Genomic DNA, 22744 nt, shown 5'->3' on the forward strand with positions numbered 1-22744 from the left:
AATAAAATGTTATAAAAAATGTTGAAATGTTATCAAATGAGTTTTTTTGTGGCTATTTGTCTCCATAATTTAAAAAAAAAAAACATGGAGCGAAGTAAAGAAATTGTGACACTTGAATCAGATTTTGGTCACAATTAAACAAGAACAAGAAAAACAGTAAAATCATGACATAACCTGGGAAAATACAAGTGTTTTCAGTTGGTTTAAAAAACTTCCACAGTCAGCAAAACTAAACTGACTCATATTAATCCTCTTCTTTTTCTATTTTCTCTGGGTTTTTAATCAGCTAAAAGCTTTAATCGTTTCACTTTTTTAATTTAACTCCAACTTTTCTTTGATATTCTAACTCAGTGAAAAGCACACGTTTGTTCCTGTGAGGCAGCGTTCAGGGGAAAACAACATCCTGCGTCATTCCCGTTGTCTGCTCTTGATGACGTCACCAATGTGCGCCCCGTTCCTTCATTCCGTCGTGTTTTCCGTGAGGCWTTAGTCTGTTAGAAGCTTTTGTTCCACCTGCAGCGCGCTGCTAACCCGCTGCTCGTGTTTTCTGTGGTCACACCGGGAAGCGTCAGCCGAACCTGGGCATGGAGGCCGCGGAGGAGAAGACGGGCTCCATGTCTGCGGCTCAGCTCCGGGCGGAGAAACGGAGAAGGAAGCTGCTGCTCAACTCGGAGGACAGAATGAACAGAATCGTTGGATTCGCTAAAAACGAGCCGGATCACAGCGGTAGGCAGTCACAGAAAACCTGGAGGCTGCAGGCTGATTATTTAGGTTTATCATTTTTAAAACGTTTTAGACGCCGGAAAAAACGAAATAAAACATCATATCTGAACTGTCCGCACCTGAATTCATAGAAAGAAGGAAAACGTTTTTAAAAACTAAACAGATCTGCAAGTGAAAAGCCAGTAGAAACCCTAACAGGGCCGGATTGAGGAGGATTAGGGCCCCTGGGCTAGAGATGGTTTTGGTGCCCTATCTAAAACAAAAGAAACATTTTACTCATGCTCTTTACAGTAATGGGTAGAAAATTATACATCAGCAGGTGGCAGTAGCTCCAAGTTAGTGCAGCACATTTCAATCATAAATAAGCATTTTAAGGCCTAAAGGTCAATAACATCTGTCCTTTAGTTTGATCATCTGCAGCTAAAACATCCTTCTAACATCAACATGAGAACAACTCAGGCCTTCCTGCTGGATTGCCATCAGCACAGTTAGATATGATCTGGAGATTATTTTTATTAATAATTGAAAAGCAAAAGGTGCTGAACAGATTTTAAAAAAACAATTTGAACCTGAGGAAACTAAAACTATCCTAGTTGAGTTCTGGACAGAACATGTTCTATCTTGCTGACCTTTTTTACAGCCTTTATACTCCAGTTAATGATTAGTGGATGATTACTTGAATAATCAATTCATCACATTTAATCCCATTAACTGTTTCAGCCTTAATTATTTTTCATCTTGTAAAATGTTGAGGTTTTTTGCCATTAAAGGTGAAAAAAGTCAGATTGTCTCCGAACGTTTTGCTCTCTGCAGCAGCCGCCCTGCGTCCCGCCGAACCGCGGTTCCACCTGGATCTGGACCGGTCAGAGCCGTGGTCCTCGCCTTCGCCCAGGCCGTCTCCCTTCCTGTCGGAGGCGCCGGGCGCCCGCTCCCACACCGCCACGCCGGAGAGGCGGGGCTCCCCGCTGCCGGACTTCGGCCAGCCTCGCAGGGCGTCTCTGGAGGGCGACGTCGGAGGACTCCGCCACAGAGCGAAGGCGGAGCGGCCGTCAGACGAGGCCGGCGGCTCGCCGCGCCGGGGCCTCCATCAGTACTTGTCTCGCTTCGATGACGCCATGAAGCTTCGGAGCCAGCTGGCCAATGAGAAGCCGGAGCAGGACGGCGGTTCTGACGTAGAGGAGTTCGATCCGTTTCGGGTCTTCCGGCTCGTCGGCAGCTTCCTCCTCGCAGTTTTCGTCAGAGTTTTCGTCTGCAAGTATCTGGTGGGTCAACCTGCTGTTAACATGAAGCTACAGGATCCAACTTATGTTTTTATCAAATCACAGGATTTTTAATACGATGGAGGATTAGGGCCATTCTAATAAAAAGATAAAACATTAAAGCACAAGAAGAAAATCATAATATTACAGGAATAAAGTTATAATATTACAGGAATATTGTCGTAGTAATATGAGAATAAAGTCATAATATTGTCATAATTTCACTGTTTGCATTTTCTAGTGCTGCGTTGTATATTGAAGATGCACAGAAAAGCTGATTTCAAATCTTCTCCTTTTTTCTCTCTTCCAGTCAATATTTGCTCCATTTCTGACCCTTGAACTTGCCTACATGGGATTGTCAAAATACTTTCCAAAGGTAAAGTTACTCTTCTATATTCTCTTTTAACTAAATGTAAATAATAAATAATTCAACCTCATGGCAGGTTAGGTAGTTTTCTCAGCACTCCACTGTGGAATATCATAAATTAAACAATTTCCAAATTTTTATGACAAATTTAAGTAAAACTTAATATTTTCTATGAGAAAATGAGGAAAATGAAAGATCTGTTGTCATCTGGTTGCAAAAATGCTTTATTGAATTCAATTTTGTTTATTCAAAACCAATCCAATTTATTTCAAATTAATCTGAAAATACACATCAAATCAAAATTACACCAACATTTGAATCATTCAGACAGATTTAAACCTTTTTAGTCAGTTTTAGCGTTCAGTCCTCTAACTTTAGTTTCCTTCGAATGACTAAACATTTTTTCCAGTTTGTTGATCACCTGCAGGATATTTTTTCTGCTCCTTCAGGTGGAGAAGAAAACCAAAACCACGGTTCTGACGGCCGCCCTGCTGCTGTCCGGCATCCCGGCCGAAGTCATCAGCCGCTCCATGGACACCTACCGCAGGATGGGCGACGTCTTCTCCGACCTCTGCGTTTACTTCTTCACCTTCATCATCTCCCACGAGATCCTGACGCTCTTTGGCTCAGAGACGCCCTGACAGAACAAAACCACACATCCTCCTCCTTCTTCTTCTTCCCCCTCCTCAGACCGATGAGGCTTACTCGTTTGCGCCCCCTGGTGTTTACATTCTGCTGCCTTATGTTGAGGGCTGCACCCCCTGGATGGGCTCTTCAGCTCTAATCAGAGTCCAGTGTTTAAACCTGCATGTTGATTTTACTGTTTACAGAAACTCTGGAAGAGGTTTCATGGTTTGCATACCAGGTCCATGCTCTGCAGAACACTGTAAAAAATAGAATCTTWCCAAGTATTTTTCATCTAGTTTCCAGTACAAATATTTGAACAACTTGAATTTATTCAAAACTAAGTTTTCAGAAGCTGGTTTTGAGTAAATAATTCCTTAATTTCGATAAAAACGTTCCAGTTACACTGGCAGATTATTTAACTTAAAACTAAATTTTCCGTTAAGAGCATTTTGATATAATATGGAGCTCTAAATGATCGCCATCATGAGTTACTAGAACCAAGGAGATGCTGCACTGCAAAAACACTAAATCTTACCAAGTAGTTTTAGAGCAAATGTCTCAGTGTCCTTGAAATAAGACAAAACTAGCAATAAACTGCAGCTTGTTTTATATTAATAATTCCTAAATATTGATTTTTAAAAAAGGTATTATTTCCACTGGCAAATAATTTCACTTATGACATAAAAAAATTTCTTGTTATAAGAGAAACAATCTGCCAGTGGAACTAGAACTGGGTTGCTAGGTAACGGGCTGGGCTCAGCTGGGGTTGCTAGGTAACGGAGTTCTCTTTATGAAACAANACTGGGTTGCTAGGTAACGGGCTGGGCTCAGCTGGGGTTGCTAGGTAACGGAGTTCTCTTTATGAAACAATCTGCCAGTGGAACTAGAACTTTTCATCGATATTTAGGAATTAACAACTTAAACTCTTATATCTGCTGAAATGTTGCTTGTAAACTAGCTTTGTCTCATTTTAAACCTGATATGATATTTGCACCAGAAACTAGAGAAAAATTTTGTGTTTTTACAGTGACAGAGTTTAATCAGCTCATTAATCCCAATAAAGGATTAAAATCACAAATAACAGACTGAGTGATATGGACAGGAAATATTCTACTGTTACATTAAAGGGGAAATATGACAATTTTATTAATTAATAATCTCCATAATTTGTTGATGCTCATGATACTCATTAGAAATTAGAGGGGCGGCCATTTTGTTTGGATATGGGGAGAAATGTGTCATTATTTGAATCCGTTAGTCGAGGAATAAATAAGCTGAAATACTTTAAACTGTCTTCATGTTTAGCGTAACGTTAGTATAGAATGTGGACGAAATGAAGGAGTTTAGAACTGATTCTGATCTTCAGGTATTGTTTACTACAGGATTAAAACCAGATGAAGTTTCTGTTTGGGTCGTTTTTGCTCCATCCTTCAGTTTAAAGCCATTTGAAAGCGGTCGGCTCGTTGCTGCGTCTGTTCAATCGGTGGTGAATGTAAAATATGTGTCAGCATTGTGAAGAAGGTTTTCTGTTTTTCCTCTGAGTCTGATGAAGCCTTTAGCTGCAGGACATATAAAAACATAGTGTTGCATTGTGTGTTTGTGAGCATAAAGTTCCATGTTTGTGTGAACCAGTGGCTTTTGTGAGCTTCCTTCAAGCCTTTTGTACAGTATTTTCTCCGCCACTATTTAATCCTAAATTAATTTATTAATGCTGTTTTTCATGTAAATGAATTGGTGTGATTCATTCTACAGCTTATCTGCTCTGTTTCATAGTTTTTGATAAATTTTGTTGTTGTTTGGCTGAGGTTGTATAAAAGCGATGTTTCAAACTGAACAGCTCATACCAAATAAACGGCCCCTTGTCTGACTTATTCTGTACTTTTCTGTTGTCTAATTTGGAGGATAAACTCTGAGATTAACGAGGCTCTAGCAACACTTTCTAAATTTATTCATCTTACAGTTTAACCTGAAGATTTACAGGATTTTCTCTTAACTGCTGCTTGAGTTTTCACTTCAAGTAAAATAATTGATCAGATTAAAAGAACATTTTGAAAATAACCTTTAAGCAGGACTTGACATTAATTTCTACATTGGTGTTTGTATTGGTCTCATGTGATAGTCTAGTCTTAGATATCATGTTTTCAATAAAGGCTTGAAAACAGTTTGAGTGTAATTCACTTTGTTACTCAAGTAAATTAGCTGTTCGACAATATTATATTGAGGTACATCTAAAATATGTGAATATTGTGAAAAAGTTCATTTTCTTTTCGGTGAAATATTTTAAGCCACTTTCTTGTAATTTTTATGATTATGCCTTTCAGATAATGAAAACCAAATATCTGTCAGAAAATTAGAATATTTCAATAAAGTTCAATATTGGAAACTGATGATGTCATTTGTTTATAACTGCCTTTAATTCATAATAATTAACCACTTTTCATCACTTCTGCAGTGTAATGTTTCCTCATATTTTCCTCATAAAACACTTTGAACTGCCTTATTGCTGTAATATGCAGTACAAATAAACTTGCCTTGTGTTACATTTAGGCTACAAATGTTGAATCCTCGTGTAAATACAGAAAAATGTGGGGTTTTCATTATTTGTAAATTATAATTAAAATGAAAAGAAACAAAGGCCACACACACACACACACACACACACACACACACACACACACATATATGTTTTACAGTTCCACTTCCTAAATGACAATTTGTGTGTGTTTGTGTGTCATCCTATTTGCATATTAACTACATTGGTATAAAAACAAAAGAGCAGAAAGCAAATATTACAGACATTGTAAGTTAAAAACATCCAGTGATCTGTGAGATATTCATGTGTTTACAACATTTTTTTTGTTCTCTTGAAAATGGTGGACAAATATTGTTCAATGTTCTCAGCCAAAACTGTAAAAAAGGGTGAAGATGATGAAAATGTACATTTGTGATATGAAATTTGCCAAATATAATAATTAGATTAATTGCCAGTCTTCTGCCTGCATTAGTATTCATATCATCCATCCATCCATCCATCCATCCATCCATCCATCCATCCATCCATCCATCCATCCATCCATTTCTTTACACCCTTGTCCCTCAGTGGGTCAGGAGGTGCTGGTGCCTCTCCAGCTAACGGTCCGGGCCAGAGGTGGGGTCACCTGGGCAGGTCACCAGTCTGTAGTATTCATATCATGAAAACCATAAATAATGTGCTCATACTTGAGAGAAAATGTAGTGTCAATGTTACAATTTATAAAGTTGTTGCATTCTTTCTAAAATCTTCTTGTTATATGACAAATCCAGAAGAAATGACTAATTGTTCCTCAATGCTTTTTGAAAAACTTACAGTTGTGTCCATAATTTTAACATATTTGATACTGTATTGATTAGCTGAATAAAATCTGTGTAACAGTTTAAAGAGGACATCTCTTATTTTGGTATTTATCAAAGTTTCTGATTTAACCTTTTCCCTCAGTAAATCGGGCAGATCTGTGACGTTTTTTCAACCTCCGAACACGTGAGGGCGCTCTCTCTATTTTTACCACATGCTTGTCACAGTTTTCATACGTTTCTGCGACACAAACAAACCATCGTCGGCATTTCGAGACGCATTAGTTCCCTTAAATCAATTTGACCTTCATTTAGTGCAACTCGAGTTAAGTCGGAATGGGACGTGAGTCCAGGTGAGTCCAAGTTTTTTGCTTAATTAACGTTTTAATTGTTTCATTGGCAGTTTTATGCGATATGCTAACATTAGCATGCTAGCTAAGACGGATGTCGTTGCACGTTCTCTAGTCGATCAAACTCTTGCTGCTTAGTTATGATTTTTCTTTCTTTTGCCACGATGTTCCTCCGCCAACAGACACTACAGGAAGCGCTCAGCGTCCCGCGGCCGGTCGGGCAGCCGGTCGAAGAGTCGCTCCCCGGACAACAAGCGCTCAAAGAAAGACGACCGAGACCGAAGCAGGAGGGATCGGTCCAGGAGCAGAGACCGCAGGAGGTCCCGGTCCAGAGACAGGAAAAGAGCCCGGTACGTTCCGGTGTCACCGGCCGGGAAAACGCCAACAAAAATAAACTTTAAAATTCATGTTTGTCACAAAACGTGATGTTTATGCGACTTTCAGCTTCTGTATGCAGCTGCAGAAATCTTAGACCTGTTTTATTCCAGGTTATATTTGTTTTATTTCTGTATATTTAGTAATTCGTTACAGTTTAACTGAATATACTTCTGAGTACTTTCTTCATTTTTCAAAGAATTTACTACAGTTTAATTTTAAAACAGTGTAGTTTATCAAAGTGTTTGCTATATTTGAATACAATATAATTAATAGATTTTCTTTAATTATTAAAGTTTAGGAAATAAAGAGTAGATGTGCAGACCAAACCTTTTCCTCCTGACCTCTGCAAAAAGTGAGGAGCAGAAAATCAACGACTTGTTGAATTAACTAATCACCTTTGATAGAAAGAAAATCAGATAAAATTAACAGAAGTTTAGATCAGCAGCTTTTGTGTTATAATTGAAGGTATATTTTTATTCCTTGTCTGATTTCTCTCACTCCGGTGATTGTGTCTGGTGTGCAGTCGGTCCCGCAGCAGAGACCGGAGGAGGTCCAGAAGCCGGGAGAGGAAGAGGTCACGCAGTCGGAGTCGAACTCGCAGGTCCCGAACCGGCAGCCCGGCAAAGAGCAAGAAGTCAGACGAAAAGTGAGTTTTTAATTTTCTGGGACAGAAAACCTCACAGCGTTTCATCCCCTCAGGTCCAGGCTGGTGGAAACGTTTCGTCCCAGCTGGTTTCCAGTCCTAGCAATTACTGAGAAGCAGAAAATCAATCAAAACTCAATAATTTTCATTCTGATGAAGATTAATTTTGTCTAGAGAAACATCATAATCCATGTTATTTATGATTTCTGTTGTGTGTAGTTTTTATTTCCGTTTCATTTATCGGTTTTCATTATTATGTTTCATTTTAGATGTTTAAAATATTTTCCTGTTCAGTATAAAAAGTTCTTTACAAAAGAGGTTTGAAAGGGTGAACTTGCATTTATGTGCCATTATCATTATGTTACATAAAAACAGCTCCAAACACCAATATTATCGTTTATCGTCCAGCAAAATATCAGTTATATTTATTTCACCTGAAATATTTTGGTACATAATAAGATAAATCAGAGATGCTTAAATCTGACTAGTTATGATTCTAATCCTCATTCTGGGTGGAAAACGTTAACAAAGTTAGAGATTAAGGAACTTCCGTAAAGTCATGCTGTGAATTTTCCACATTTAAATTTAGTAGATTACTTTCATATCAGATTATTTTAAATATTCACTTGTACAAAGAGACTTAAAGTGGATCAATAAAGGAGAGACAGAAAGTAGATGTGCCTTAAAAATGATGAGTTTTAAAGAAATGTATTGCATTTATTAAACTCCAATGAAATGTTGCTTTGGTTTGGTTTTGTCTTCTCAGAGCCAAGAGCAAAGAGAAGGAAAAGGAGAGCGTCGAGCCAGTTTCAGAGAAGAAGAAGGTGAAAGAGGAGAAGGAAGATGAGAAGGTGGAGGACGTAAGTTCAAAAGTGTGTCTCCCAGATTTCATTTACCTCAGATGTTCTTTCCCCTCATGGTGGCAGGAAAACCTGATCATTTCTTGTCTTTGCAGCAAGATTTTGACCAAAACAAACTGGAGGAAGAAATGAGGAAGAGGAAGGAGCGTGTGGAGAAATGGAGAGAGGAGCAGAGGAAGAAGGCGATTGAAAACATTGGAGAGATAAAGAAAGAACTGGAGGAAATGAAACAGGGCAAGAAATGGAGCCTGGAGGACGACGACGGTAAGGATAAAAAACCAGGGAATTTACACAAACGTGGGAATATTTTACGTCTCTTTTATGTTTTTAGTTGCTACTAAAAATAAAACCAATTTACTGAGCAGTATTTAAAAATACTCTATCAGATGATGAAACTTTGTATTTCACAAACATTTTTTGCCTTCAAGATAAATTTTGTTTTAAAATGTTCACTGTCATGCCACACTTTTCAGATTTGAATTTGTGAATCAACATTGAAGTCAACGTCTCGTTTCTTCCAAATACATGCATGTCTTTGCAGGACTGAGTCCATCCCTGAAATAATTTGGTCATTGATTAGCTGGAGAATGAAAAAACGGCCATTTGCAGAAAAAACCAACATATTCGGAGGAATAATTGATCCAAAACCAAACAATAAATATATAGATTTGCATTTAAGATAAAACTACAAAACTCCTAAAGTGGAACAGTTTGAGCTTCACTCAGTTCAAATTCTGCAAAAAAAACAAAAAAAAATCCTATTAATCTCCTTTTCATATCCAATCGTTAATCAATCAAAAAGTTTTTCACATGAATCTTTTTTTAACTGCAGATTCATCCTTCACTATAAATGATCAAACTTTCACTAAAGGAAGGTTATGTTAAACTTTATGCATCAAAATGTTTTATTATTTACAGTATTTGAGTGAATTTGTTTAATTTCACTGATGAAATTTTATTCATGTTGATTAATAAAAAAACAAGTAGTTAAATAAAAAAATCAGCAGAATATGGAATTTTTTAATCAGATTATCTTCAAAATAATCAATTTCTAAAATAATTGTCAGTTGCAGCATTTGTGTGTCTCCAGAGGAGGAAAGTTCCCAAAAATGATCCTCAAGTAAGAGTAGAAATACTTCGACACGGTTTTACTCAACGAAAAGGAAAAAGTGAACTGATCAAATTATCAATCATTTAATATTTAAAAATTACACCATCAGTCGGACCAGAAGATGACGATAAATGGATATTTTGGTGTTTAAAGAACAAAAATGACAATAATTGATATAAGTAACAAAAAATAACAAAATGTTTCCAAATCAGTTTCAACAAAAACTCAGAAACTTTAACAGAAGCTGCAGGTTTGATTCTGGAGGGTTTTTGATTAAAACATGTTTGTTTTTCGTTCAGTAGGAAGAAAATCCAGGAGTTTAACTTGAGAGCGTAGTAAAAATACTGTAAAAGTATAAAAACAGGTTGTTTTTTTAATATCAGATGACGATGAGGAGGGTCCTGCTCTGATGGAGGTGGATGAAGATGAAGAGGAGGTGGAGGCGGAAGGAAAGGGGGATGGAAAAGAGAAGGATGCAGAGGAAGTGAAGAAGGAGGAGGACGAGGCTGAGAAGGAGGCGCCGATGGAGCCGCAGGTGGAGGAGGACGAGGTGGATCCTCTGGACGCCTACATGGAGGAGGTCAAGCAGGAAGTGAAGAAGTTCAACATCGGAGCCATGAAGGGGAACGATAAGGTGAGCGCTTCACTTTGAAGGAAGCTAAAAGTTGATTTCCATGAGATATTGATTTGTTTTAATCAACAGAAAGGAGCAACGACGGTAACCAAAGTGGTGACGGTGGTGAAGACCAGGAAACAACCCATGACGCACAAGAAGAAGGGCGAGCTGATGGAGAACGACCAGGACGCCATGGAGGTGCGGCGGAGACCCGCTTACTGACGCCGTTTGATCAATTAGTCTGAAGATTTCACTTTTGGAAAAATCTGGATTTTTTTCTCATCACTCTATTTCTGTATCAGGAATAGAGTTGTAGTAATGTGACAATATTGCAAGAATAAAGTGTTTAAAAATTATTGACATTGATAAAATGATCAATATCAGGACTTTGAGCAACAACTGAGAAATAACCAACCTGAGGTGATCATCTTAGGTTTTAACTTTATTTAAGAGCAACTTTTTTCTCATGTTTTTCTGCTAATATTATAATTACATTTTCATAATGAGACAAACATTTTCACAGCCTAATCCTCCGTCATGCAGCTCACAGAAGAGATGACTGAAATAAAATCCACTTCTTGAAAATATTCTGTCATTTTTTAGAAAATTAAGCAAAAGAAAAAAAAATCTCTTCAAACTGTATTTGTTGTGAAAACCAGTTGGATTTAATTTCTGATCTGCTGGTGCCTGACATGCTGCCTTCCTCTGACAGTACTCATCGGAGGAAGAGGAGGTGGACCTGCAGACGGCGCTGACGGGTTTTCAGACCAAGCAGAGGAAAGTTCTGGAGCCGGTCGACCACACCAAGATCCAGTATGAGTCGTACCGCAAGAACTTCTACGTGGAAGTTCCTGAGCTGGCCAAGATGAGCACAGAGGGTCGGTCCACACGCCTGACAGTCACTGTTGGTGATTCCACTGGAAAAACTGTGTTTGTTTGAAGGGGAACTTTTACTCCAAATTCACATTTTGCACATTTTTGTTCTTCAGTTTGGATTTCTGCTGCTTCTGAAATCAGAACAAGCTCTAAAAAAAACATCCAGCTGTTTTTGTCCTATTTTTTTTTTTTTTTGGTGTCTGGAAAATGAGCCCTTTCAGAAACAAATCAGCTGGCACTGCGTGTTGCCTAGCAACCGTAGGGGAGTTCCGTCTGTTACCTAGCAACCGAAGCAGAGCTTCAGCCCGTTTGGTCAGCTGGTTTTCCCGCTGTATGGGCTGTACAATGGCTGCTGGAAAAGACAAGAGTTTAGCTGTGCAGGAGGCTCCACTAATGCTTTTCAAACATGTACAGTTGTATAATTGCCCATCTGTTGCTGCCATTTTGTTGAGTTGGGGGCGTGGCCAGCAGCAGCTGGTTTGGATTTAAAGTGACGGAGACCCTTAATCAGCTCAGACTGAAATCTGATTATCTAACAAAGATCGAATGTAAAAATTGTAGTGAACATGTTTTGAATGGACCACAGAGCGATCTTTGGATGTTCAAAGTGATATTTCTACCAGGTAAGCGACCGGTTGACCTCTTCAAATGAATCATGTTTCCTGTTTCCAGAAGTGAACGCGTACAGGCTGGAGCTGGAAGGCATCACCGTCAAAGGCAAAGGTTGTCCCAAACCCATCAGGACCTGGGTGCAGTGCGGCGTGTCGATGAAGATCCTCAACTCCCTGAAGAAGTGAGATTCTCACTTTTATTTATTTTACTGCTTTTTTACCTAAAAATACAGAAATTAAAATGAGGGAAGTTAAAATAAAGTTAGATTTTTACAGTGGCGCAGTGGGTAGAGCTGTTGCCTTGCAGCAAGAAGGTTCTGGGTTCGATTCCCGGTCTTTCTGCATGGAGTCTCCATGTTCTCCCTGTGCATGGTGGGTTTTCTCCAGGTACTCCGGTTTCTTCCCACAGTCCAAAAACATGACTGTCAGGTTAATTGGCCTCTAAATTGCCCCTAGGTGTGAGTGTGTGTGTGCATGGTTGTGTGTCTCTGTGTTGCCCTGCGACAGACTGGCGACCTGTCCAGGTGACCTGTCCAGGTGACCCCGCCTCTCACCCGGTACACTAGCTGGAGAGGCAGCAGCACCTCCTGACCCCACTGAGGGACAAGGTGTTAGAAAATGGATGGATGGATGAATCTACAAAACTATGAGCCCCATCCTGTTGATCCTGTCTGAAATGATTAAACCATACAGAACCTTAATCATGTTTTTATGTTTATGTACACAAAATAACAGAAAATAGTTCATAAATATGAATTTTAAATGGTCCACAAGAGGATTTTATTTCCTAATTTGGTGACTTCTGAAGGTAAATACTTATTTAGGGGTGATCTAAACGTCCTGATTGGTTTATTTCTTATTGCGACAGGCCTGGTGACGACGCAGAGCGACTCATTTTCAGGGGCATGAATTCTTTTCCGGCTCCTGTGTTCAGAGACATTAAAGCTGATTCATGTTTTGTTTTATCGATGAAACCAGACAAGCGTACGAGAAGCCGACGCCGATCCAGGCCCAGGCCATCCCCGCCATCATGTCCGGCAGAGACCTGATCGGCATCGCCAAGACCGGCAGCGGGAAGACCATCGCCTTCCTGCTGCCCATGTTCCGCCACATCATGGACCAGCGCCCCCTGGAGGAGGGAGAGGGGCCCATCTGTAAGGCCCCATGTCAGAAATGAATGCTTTATTGGCGTATGAAGCAGCCTGGAAACTGATGGACGCCCTTTGTTTCCGTCGCAGCTGTGATCATGACTCCCACCAGAGAGCTGGCTCTGCAGATCACCAAGGAGTGTAAGAAGTTCTCCAAACCGCTGGGGCTGCGAGTGGTGTGTGTTTACGGAGGGACGGGAATCAGCGAACAGGTACAGGAACCACCAGGCAGAGCCGCCTCACTCTGTCCGGCCCAGAGAGCTTTAAATAGGCCGCTTTAGAAGATATCCATCACATCACCAGGAAACAAAAGCAGAAGGACACGGAGGAAGAAACATGGAGTAATTTACTGATTTACCCTGAAATTATTCAGCCAGGATTTTTTTATACTAATTAAAAACTTTAAATATTCAAATACTGATTACAAATAAACAGAGTTGGGCAGTAACTAGTTACATTTACTTGACTAACGTTTTAGAAAAACTGCTTTCGGAGTATTTTTACTACGCTGTACTTGAGTAATTTTATCAAAGTATTTTTTACTCTTGAGTCAAATTTCTGGATTTTCTTCCCACTGAATGAAAACCAAACATGTTTTAACCAGACAGACTCAAACCTGCAGCTTCTGTTAAAGTTTCATCAGTTTTTATTCAAACAAACTGATTTGCAAACATTTTGTTATATTTTCTCTCTTACATAAATTATTATTATTATTTTGGTTCTGAAAACACCAAACTTTTCACTTGGCTTTATATTTTGGTTTGTCTGATGATTTAAATATTAAATGACTGATAATTTCAGTACTTGAGTAACTTTTTAACCAAATACATTGTTTAGTCTTATTTGAGTAATTTTGTGGACTTTTTACTCTTATTTGAGTTAAAATATGTTAAAGTATTTCTACTCTTAGCTGAGTAATATTTCTGGTAACTCTGCCTATTTATATAGGTAAAATAATCTCTTTTAATGAAAGTTTGGGATCTTTAAAAAGCATTTAAAGAGCTTAAATCTACCTCACTTTACAAAAACTAAATGCATTTAAATTGTATTTTGTCTGAAATGTTTTATTTTAGTACTTTTAGACGCTCTACGCAGACTGAATTTACCGATATTGAAAATCAAATTTAATCTGATATTTACTGATTTCATCTGGAGCTGGATGCTGATTCCATTTCTGTGGAGATTTTCCTGAGTTTGGTTGCTGGTTCCAGATTGCGGAGCTGAAGCGCGGAGCAGAGATCATCGTTTGCACTCCAGGGAGGATGATCGACATGCTGGGCGCCAACAGCGGTGAGTTCAGCCGAATTCATCCTCCTCAGGAGGACGTTGATGTGATTTAGGTTTTGGTCTCAGTTTTTATCCTCACCAGTTCCTTTTTACTAAACTGTTGACATTATCTGACCGTTTTGGGATCAGTCATTTCTACAAGACAGTGATGAGTTTCCTGAAGATCAGGGCGAGCACAGGTAGGTGGGATCCAGGTTGGGTCGTTCATGATGCCTCCTATCAGGGACTTGGATTAGACCGTTCATGTAATTATTACCATAAATTAACTTATTCCTGTTTTGATGGTCCAGCAGCATGTTAATCGAACTCTCTGGGAATAAATGTTAGCATGCTAAATGCCACATGTTGTTAGTATTTTTGAATGGTAACACCAGGGTTTGTGTCTGGCTTCCACACATGCGAGGTAATCTGTAATTTGTTTCCCTTGTAGGTGATGGGCTCCATCTCTTGTTTTGTATCTTGAGGCAGTTTTCTGACTTTTTCAGGTCCCTCATTTCCCTGAGATGGTACGCAAGACCAGAGACAAGCAGAGACAGGACTGTGAAATGCAGCCATAGGAGGAAAAATATATGTTTTGCCATTTGAATACATTAAGTAACTTTAAGTAGCCTCATCCTGAAAGCGGCTGTTTGCTAGGTTAGCTGGATGTTTCTAGAAAAAGGCAGGCTGCTTTTTTTGTGGAGCTGAATTCTCCTGATGGCTGATTGTTCTTCGATTTGCTCCTCTTCCTGGGCGTGTAGGCCGGGTCACCAACCTGCGGAGGGTCACGTACGTGGTACTGGACGAAGCAGACAGGATGTTTGACATGGGCTTTGAGCCACAGGTCGGTGTTTCTACCCCAACGCTGCCGACGTCTCTGAACGCCTTTAAATCGCAGCTTCCCCTWGACGAAAACAGCCAAACGGTTTATAGTAGAACTATTAAAAGCACATCGTTTGATTTGTCCCCAATGAAATAACAGTTAGCGCACGGCGCTAGCATAAGCAGATGCTACTGCTAGCAAAGCAACGGCCAGGACGTCACATCAACATAAACAGAGTTTAGATGTTACCTTCAGGTTTGCTGTGTCTGACCTTTCATTCATTGAGGATTTTTTTTTGGTTTTATTATAAAATCAGTTTTTTACTGATTTACTTTTCCACTGTATTTTTTTGCAAACACTTTTTTACTTCTGGGGAGAGAAAAACGAGGTCATGAAGTCCTGAGTCGTTTATCCAAGTCCTACAGAAAGGATTCTGTCATTTTTAGATCTCATTTCTCTGCTGTTCAATATGTCCAACTTCAACTAAATCTTATAGAAAGGGTCAAGGTTTGCCACAAGTTCTCTCTTGGATTTTGTTCTGGACTTTGACTAGGCCAGAGATGTCCAAACATGTTGAAAGTTCTCAATGGCCACAAAAATTTATCAAACTTTTCTTGTCTGTTCTTTGAGTCTGTGTTGCTGTATTTAGTTATTAGTTTTATAAATCGATAAAATGCAGATTTTGGTGCGTCCAGATCTGATTTAGATTAACAGTTGGACGAAGCAACAAGAAAAAAAAGAGATTTTTTACTGTTATCTGTAAAAAATCTCCACAGCTCCTTGGACTAGGCCGTTCTGACTCATGAATATTTGCTATAAACCTGGTTCTACTGTCTCCACAGCATGATGCTGCCACCACCGTGTCTCACAGTGGGGACAGTTTAATCTTATTACGTTTACTTCTGGGTTTTCTTTAGAGTTCTAAGAGTTGAACGTCTCAGATTAAATGGGAAAATGTTTCATTTCTTTATAATTTTTTAATATGTCCTCCTTTCTGTTATTCTGTTACCTAAAGCTTAAACAAAATGTTTGCAATGACAAAATGCAAAAAAGTTTAAGGTTTGCAAGCACTGGCAATTGTGCTGCATTATTTAGATTTTCACAAGGCAATGAGACAAAATCTAATTGATCGTTCACGTTGTTAATTGATCGTTCGCGTTGTTAATTGATCGTTCGCGTTGTGGTCGTGCAGGTGATGCGTATCGTGGACAACGTGCGTCCCGACCGACAGACGGTCATGTTCTCCGCCACCTTCCCCAGAGCCATGGAGGCGCTGGCCCGCAGGATCCTGGCCAAGCCCATCGAGGTGCAGGTCGGAGGTCGCAGCGTGGTCTGCTCAGATGTGGAGCAGCACGTGGTAAATAGTCCTAATCTGAATTATTCTCCGAGATTACACGTCCCTTCGATCTACACTGCAAAAACATAAAACCTTACAAAGTATTTTGTCTGGTTTCTAATGCGAATATTTTACTACACTTCAAATAAGACAAAACTAACTTACAAGTAAGTAAGAGTAGAACAACTTCAGCATGTTTCTACTCAGGTAAAAGTAAAAAGTAGTTTTTGGTAAGAAGTTTTAGTAACTGATCAGATAATCAATAATTTAATGTTTAAAATTGCATCATCAAACGGACCAAAATATAAAGACAAAGTGGAAATTTTGGTATTTGAAGAGCCGAAATGACAATAAATCATGTAAGTAACAAAAAAATAATAAAGTCAGGCAAAAATAAAACAAATCAGTTTCTGTCAATAAAAAACTTTAACAGAAGCTGCAGGTTTGAGTCTGTCTGGTTAAAACATGTTTGATTTTCATTCAGTGGGAAGAAAATCCAGAAATTTGACTCGAGTAAGAGTAAAAATACTTTATAATAAAATGACTAAAGTACAGTGTAGTAAAAGTACATTTTTACAAAAGGTTTCTGAAGTAAATGTAATTGGATAAATGCGACTAGTTACTACCAAACTTTCAGAGTTTTAAGTCAATAATTCCTCAACATTTATTGAGAAAGTTCTAGCTGCACTGACAGGTTGTCTTTTAGAAAAACACATTTTTCCTGATAAGTGAAATAACATCAGGAATAAAAGAAGCTCATGTGTCTTGCTGAAAGTTACCTYTAAGTTCTTATCATTTCTGGTGGACTGTGATGTAGAAACTAAAACTACTTGGTGAGATTTAATGTTTCTGCAGTGGAACCACTCCAGCTTCCAGTTTGATATATTTTTCCTTTTCTCTGTCAGCTGGTGATTGATGAGGAGAAGAAGTTCCTGAAGCTGCTGGAGATCTTGGGTCACTACCAGGAGAAAGGCTCCGTCATCATCTTTGTGGACAAACAGGAGCATGCGGACGGCCTGCTGAAGGACCTGATGAAAGCCTCCTACCCCTGCCTGTCTTTACATGGAGGTAAACTTAGATCAGCATGATGTGCACCGGATTTCGGTTGAATCTTTTGCCGGTGATCTTTGAGAGTTTCCGTGTCGTCGTTTTCCTCCGAGGCATCGACCAGTACGACCGAGACAGCATAATCAACGACTTTAAGACGGGAGTGTGTCGCCTGATGGTGGCCACCTCGGTGGCGGCCAGAGGCCTGGACGTCAAGCAGCTCATCCTGGTGGTCAACTACTGCTGCCCCAACCACTACGAGGACTACGTCCACCGGGCGGGGCGCACCGGCAGGGCGGGCAACAAGGTCCGACACCTTTACTGCTCAAACGCTGCTGCAATAAGGCTGCTGACAAACCGGAGAACTCTGAGGACTCTGTCCATGTCGACGAATGGTTTACCAGATTAAAATTAATGGGAAGCAACTAGTTACCTTTACTCAATGACATTTACTTCAGTAACCTGTTGAAAAATGTACTTTTTGGAGTATCTTTACTACCCGAGTAATTTTATTATGAAGTATTTTTACTCTTACTTGAGTAAAATTCCTGGATTTTCTTCCCACTTAATGAAAATCAAACATGTTTTAACCAGAAGCTCCCCAGAATCAGACTCACACCTGCAGCTTCTGTTAGAGTTTCTAAAGTTTTTTATTGAAAGAAACTGATTTGGAAACATTTTATTTTGTTGCTTATGTGAATTATTGTCATTTTGGATCTTAAATTACCAAAATTTCCACTTAACTTTATATTTTGGCAAGTCTGATGTAATTTTTAAATCATTGATAATTTGATCAGTTACTCAGTACTTCAGCAGACTTTTTAACCAAATACATTTTTTTTTACTCTTATTTGAGTAATTTCTTGGATGGCTACTTTTAATTTTTCTTGAGTAGAAATATCTTGAAGGAGTGCTACTCTAAGCTGGGTATAATTTTTGGGAACTCTACCCTCCTGTGGTGCTAATCGATTAGCTAATAACAGTTGGATCTTATTTTGGTGTTGTAGTTTGGCCGCCATCCAGCAGAGGGCGCCGCTGGTTGTCCTTTAGCGGAGCAGCCGTGGATCTAGAAACAAAGATGGCCGGCCATAGTATACCAGAACGAGAGAGAGTAACGGCCCAGATGTGGGATGGAAAATGAACTTTATGCGGTTTTGTTTTTAAATATAAACACTTGACAAAATCTCTAAGTTTCACCTCATGAAGCTGATCTGCATGGCGGAGAGCTACGTCTGCATGTTATGAAAAATATTCACTTTATGTTGTGTAAAGACGGTCGGTCCTCTTGATGCAAGAGAAAACTCTGGTTTTTAAGAAAAATGGCCTCTTATTAATTATCAGTCGATTGATGAGCTCAGTTAACAGTAGATTAACTCATGAGTCGATATTTAGTATCCCGACGCCCAGCTAAATGCTAACTGCCGTAGCATCAGTGTGTGGTTGTGAGGTGATATAAACTGTAGGGGAGCTTTGTAGGTGTGATCAGAGGAAGAATCTTCTTTTAATGGATTGTTCCTTCTTAATTGCTTCTTCTTGCATTTCTAGAATTAACAGATGATCTGTTTCTGGTAGGGTTACGCCTACACCTTCATCACAGAGGACCAGGCTCGCTACGCTGGCGACATCCTAAAGGCCTTGGAGCTGTCAGGGTCCGCCGTTCCTCCAGAACTGGAGCAGCTGTGGGCTTCCTTCAAGGACCAGCAGAAGGCGGTGAGATAAATTTATTAAAAAATAATACATTCTGATTAAATCGTCTCTGAGCTTTAAATATTCCTGATTCCTCCCATGCAGGAGGGTAAGGTGATTAAGAGCAGCAGTGGCTTCTCAGGGAAAGGCTTTAAGTTTGATGAGACGGAGCATGCTCTGGCCAACGAGAGGAAGAAGCTGCAGAAAGCTGCGCTGGGACTGCAGGACTCTGACGATGAGGACGGCGCCTTGGATGTGAGGAACGATCCTGTTGAAACGCTTTAAAGGATCTATAATCCTGCAACGTTCCAACCTCTCCTTCCCTCAGATCGAGGAGCAAATAGAAAGCATGTTCAACTCTAAGAAGCGAGTGAAGGACCTGTCGGCTCCCGGCGCGTCCACCGGTCCCGCCGGCGGCGTCACGGCTGCAGCGGCGGCCCCCGGGGGCCCGGCGGGCCTCATGCCCGGGTCCGCTGGAAACAACCAGAAGCTGGAGATGGCCAAAAGGCTGGCGCTCAAGATCAACGCCCAGAAGAACCTGGGAGCCGAGGCTCAGGTGGGTCAGACCGACGGAGGCGATTCTACCTGAGATCCAGGCAGGAAGCACAGAAACCTCAAGATTCTCAAAACATCATTTTGATGTTTCAAGGTTTGGAAAGTGGTTTAGATTCAAACTGCAGAGTTTGGTAAGAAAGTCCAACCTAATGTTTGATTTGGAAATCGATATTTACAGCTGAAACCAGATATTTTCATACATTTATAAAAAGTCTCTCACACATTTCGTTTATCGCTGTATGAAGTTAAGTCAGAATAAACATTTTTTGTTTTAGGTCAGTTAGAATTACAAAAATCATTTCTATTTGACAAAAGCCAGAAACTTTGCAAAAACATTTTAGAGTTTTTTTGTAATTTTCTTTGTATTTTGTGTTTAAGTATTTAATTAAAAATAAAAAGTACAGTGTAGAAGAAATACTGCAAAAAGTAAAACATTTTAAAAAGTTACTTGAGTAAATGCAGCTGAGTTAATGTAACTAATGTAACTAGTTGCTGTCTAACTGGTTCTGTGTTTTCTTGCTCTACCTGCAGGACGTGATGCAGCAGGCCACCAACGCCATCCTGCGCGGCGACCCCATCATGACCCCGTCGGTGTCGGCCAAGACGATCGCGGAGCAGCTGGCGGAGAAGATCAACGCCAAGCTGAACTACACGCCGGTGGAGAAGCTGGAGGAGGAGCGGCAGGCGGCCGAACAGGCCGAAACCGTCAAGAGATACGAGGAGGAGCTGGAGATCAACGACTTCCCTCAGGTCGGCCGTTTCTAACCTCAGTTAATCAGCTGATCGATCGGCTTGGTTCAGTTCCTTCAAATGAATATTATTTTACTTCACAGTAAAGGTTATTCCTTCCCTCTAAATAGAATATGAAAAAAACTTAGAACAGGTTAAAGGATGAATTATTTGTATAAAGAACAAACAAAATCCTGCATATGCAGCATGTTAAAGATTTTAAATTTAATAACAAATCAATTAATCGCATAATAAATTAAAACAAGTTAAATAATTATCATTTGGATGAGTTATCGTTTTTCTATTTCTACCAGAAACCGGATGATAAATGTCTTCAGTCTGGTGTTTTGGTCTCAAACAAAACAACAAATAAAATGAATTATGAAATCTCTAAACAAAATTATCCTTAAAAAAAGTTTAGTTTTTGGATATTTAAAAATGTTTACTGGATCAATTTTGATATTTAAACAAATGATTGTTCTTAACTGGGCAGAAACAAAGTAAAAATGTTCATTAGCTTTGTTTTTCTGACGAGCCGCCGTCTCAGTTTTACAGAAAGTTAAATGTGTGGTGATGTTTGTGTTGCGCAGACGGCCCGGTGGAAGGTGACGTCTAAAGAGGCGTTGCAGAGGATTGGAGAATACTCTGAGGCGGCCATCACCATCAGGGGAACGTATTTCCCTCCAGGCAAAGAGCCGAAGGAGGGAGAGCGAAAGATTTATCTGGCTATTGAGAGTGAGAACATTTACTGCTTCCTGCTTAGATACTCAACACAGAATAAATCATCTGCTGTTCTGTTGTTTTATCTGTGGATGGTAAACAGACAAAACCACACACAGACGCTGTGTACGCACACACAGACACACACAGACACACACAGACGCACACAGACACACACAGACACACACAGACGCTGTGTACGCACNACGCACACACAGACACACACAGACACACACAGACGCACACAGACACACACAGACACACACAGACGCTGTGTACGCACACACAGACACACACAGACGCACACAGACGCACACATTTCCCAAAATTATTATATAAAGTTTGCTGATCTGCTTTTTATTGTTCTTATTTACACGCATGTTCAGTTTCTGACTTACAAAAGGGGAAAAATACAAAAAACTGAAGCTGATTAATTGTTTTGATATCAATATCTGTATCGGTCCCAATATTATAAAAAATCTAGCTCAGGTATGGATTCTGTGGCTGATCCAGAATCTATTCAGTCAGATTCTGTACATTATCATTTATTTTACTTTATAATTAGGATTTCTAGCTGCACTTTCTGAACCATTTGGTTTGTTGCAGTTTATTTTTTACAGATTACTTTAGTCAGTTTCTTTTTTGTTTATTTCCCATTGGCTGTTATTCTGACTTCACTGACTGAACAAATTAAAGTTGTTTTTCCATGTTTGACCAGATGGTGAAACTATTTAAGTTCTCAAATAAATGTGTAATTCAGTTCATTTATATGTTTTTAAGGAAAAAGAAACGTTTGAAGTCACTCAGCTGTTTTTCTGTATCGGATCGGAATCGGCCGATACTAAACCTCAGATATCGGTATCGGAAGTGAAAAAGTGAATCGGTGCATCCTGAGTTTGTTGTTTAGTGAACTATATCACTTAAAGTTCACTTTAATTAAAGTCTTTAAGAACTTTTAAGTTATTTTTCTCTCTGTGTCTAAAATGTTGGGGGAAAAAAAACTTTATTTTGCACAATATTTGATAACTAAAAGTTTTACATTTGGAAACAAATGCATGAATGTTTTAAAGGGATAAACTTGAGTGCGCTAATTCTTATTTGCTTGACTTTTCTCTCGAGTTTCAGGCCTTTCGGACTTTCTAAGTCCTTAATTCTCAGAGAAGCTTTGATTTTGAGGTTTTTCCTTGTAGCAAAGCGTTTCTGTTCTGTCTTTCAGGTGCGAGTGAACTGGCTGTGCAGAAAGCCAAAACGGAGATTACACGGCTAATAAAGGAAGAGCTCATCAGATTAGTATGTGTCGTTACAGATCAACTGTGTTTGGTTGAATATACATTTAAATTCTTTAAAATGTGTAATTCTCTCCTTTTTTCCTTTAGCAAAATTCCTACCAGCCAACAAGCAAAGGCCGCTACAAGGTGCTGTAGAGGAAGCGGCGAGGATAATCCGATCCATCTCTGCAGTTTCATCAAAGTGGATGATGAATATTTTAATCTGTGTTTTAATGTTTCATTGAATTAGTTTGTATTTCCCCGACTGTCCAGCCGTTTTTCTTATGCTCTTGTTCCACATTTAACATTAAAGCAACACGTTTCTCCAATGATCTGGTTAAAGTATGTTTTTATTTTGAATGGAAAACGAATTTAAGTCAAATTTGTTTACAAATATTATGTTGATGCGAAAATT

At 39.4% G+C, this 22744-nt stretch overlaps 2 protein-coding genes and 1 long non-coding RNA gene across 4 annotated transcripts; all 3 read left to right on the plus strand.

Annotated features, from left to right (window-relative positions):
• The first annotated feature begins 402 nt into the window (after nt 1-402).
• Nucleotides 403-3619, plus strand: camlg (calcium modulating ligand). The gene is made up of 4 exons (XM_008401943.2): nt 403-726; nt 1537-1985; nt 2293-2358; nt 2799-3619. Exons 1-4 carry the CDS (start codon nt 585-587, stop codon nt 2988-2990), a joined length of 849 nt encoding a protein of 282 aa, XP_008400165.1. The 5' UTR covers nt 403-584; the 3' UTR covers nt 2991-3619.
• A 61-nt stretch (nt 3620-3680) lies between these two features.
• LOC103459988 (uncharacterized) lies at nt 3681-5138 on the plus strand. Its single transcript, XR_532837.1, has 2 exons — nt 3681-3749; nt 3821-5138. It is a non-coding gene; the product is annotated as an uncharacterized LOC103459988 (long non-coding RNA).
• Nucleotides 5139-6509: 1371 nt separating this feature from the next.
• ddx46 (DEAD (Asp-Glu-Ala-Asp) box polypeptide 46) lies at nt 6510-22661 on the plus strand. 2 transcript variants are annotated; one of them, XM_008401944.2, is made up of 23 exons: nt 6510-6659; nt 6839-7006; nt 7558-7680; nt 8444-8549; nt 8633-8801; nt 10032-10282; nt 10352-10462; nt 10977-11142; nt 11813-11933; nt 12730-12905; nt 12990-13111; nt 14111-14189; nt 14927-15009; nt 16181-16345; nt 17230-17392; nt 17485-17678; nt 18944-19081; nt 19163-19312; nt 19386-19613; nt 20144-20362; nt 20932-21076; nt 22278-22351; nt 22438-22661. In XM_008401944.2, the coding sequence occupies exons 1-23, from the start codon at nt 6643-6645 to the stop codon at nt 22483-22485; spliced, it is 3216 nt and encodes a 1071-aa protein (XP_008400166.1). In that variant the 5' UTR covers nt 6510-6642; the 3' UTR covers nt 22486-22661. The 2 variants fall into 2 exon arrangements, with proteins under 2 accessions (XP_008400166.1, XP_008400167.1); XM_008401945.2 differs by having other exon boundaries at nt 8444-8537.
• The last annotated feature ends 83 nt before the right edge of the window (nt 22662-22744 follow it).

Source organism: Poecilia reticulata, unplaced genomic scaffold (genome assembly GCF_000633615.1).
Source record: "Poecilia reticulata strain Guanapo unplaced genomic scaffold, Guppy_female_1.0+MT scaffold_155, whole genome shotgun sequence".
NCBI classification, from domain to species: domain Eukaryota; kingdom Metazoa; phylum Chordata; class Actinopteri; order Cyprinodontiformes; family Poeciliidae; genus Poecilia; species Poecilia reticulata.

Excerpts from the sequence above, each read along its gene's own strand:
- ddx46 (XM_008401944.2), top strand. Across the intron at positions 15,010-16,180 it reads ACATGGGCTTTGAGCCACAG|GTGATGCGTATCGTGGACAA; the intron begins GTCGGTGTTTCT and ends GTGGTCGTGCAG. Across the intron at positions 19,614-20,143 it reads ACCTGGGAGCCGAGGCTCAG|GACGTGATGCAGCAGGCCAC; the intron begins GTGGGTCAGACC and ends CTCTACCTGCAG.
- camlg (XM_008401943.2), top strand. The coding sequence starts at position 585 with ATGGAGGCCGCGGAGGAGAAGACGGGCTCCATGTCTGCGGCTCAGCTC. Across the intron at positions 727-1,536 it reads AAACGAGCCGGATCACAGCG|CAGCCGCCCTGCGTCCCGCC; the intron begins GTAGGCAGTCAC and ends TGCTCTCTGCAG. Across the intron at positions 1,986-2,292 it reads TTTTCGTCTGCAAGTATCTG|TCAATATTTGCTCCATTTCT; the intron begins GTGGGTCAACCT and ends TCTCTCTTCCAG.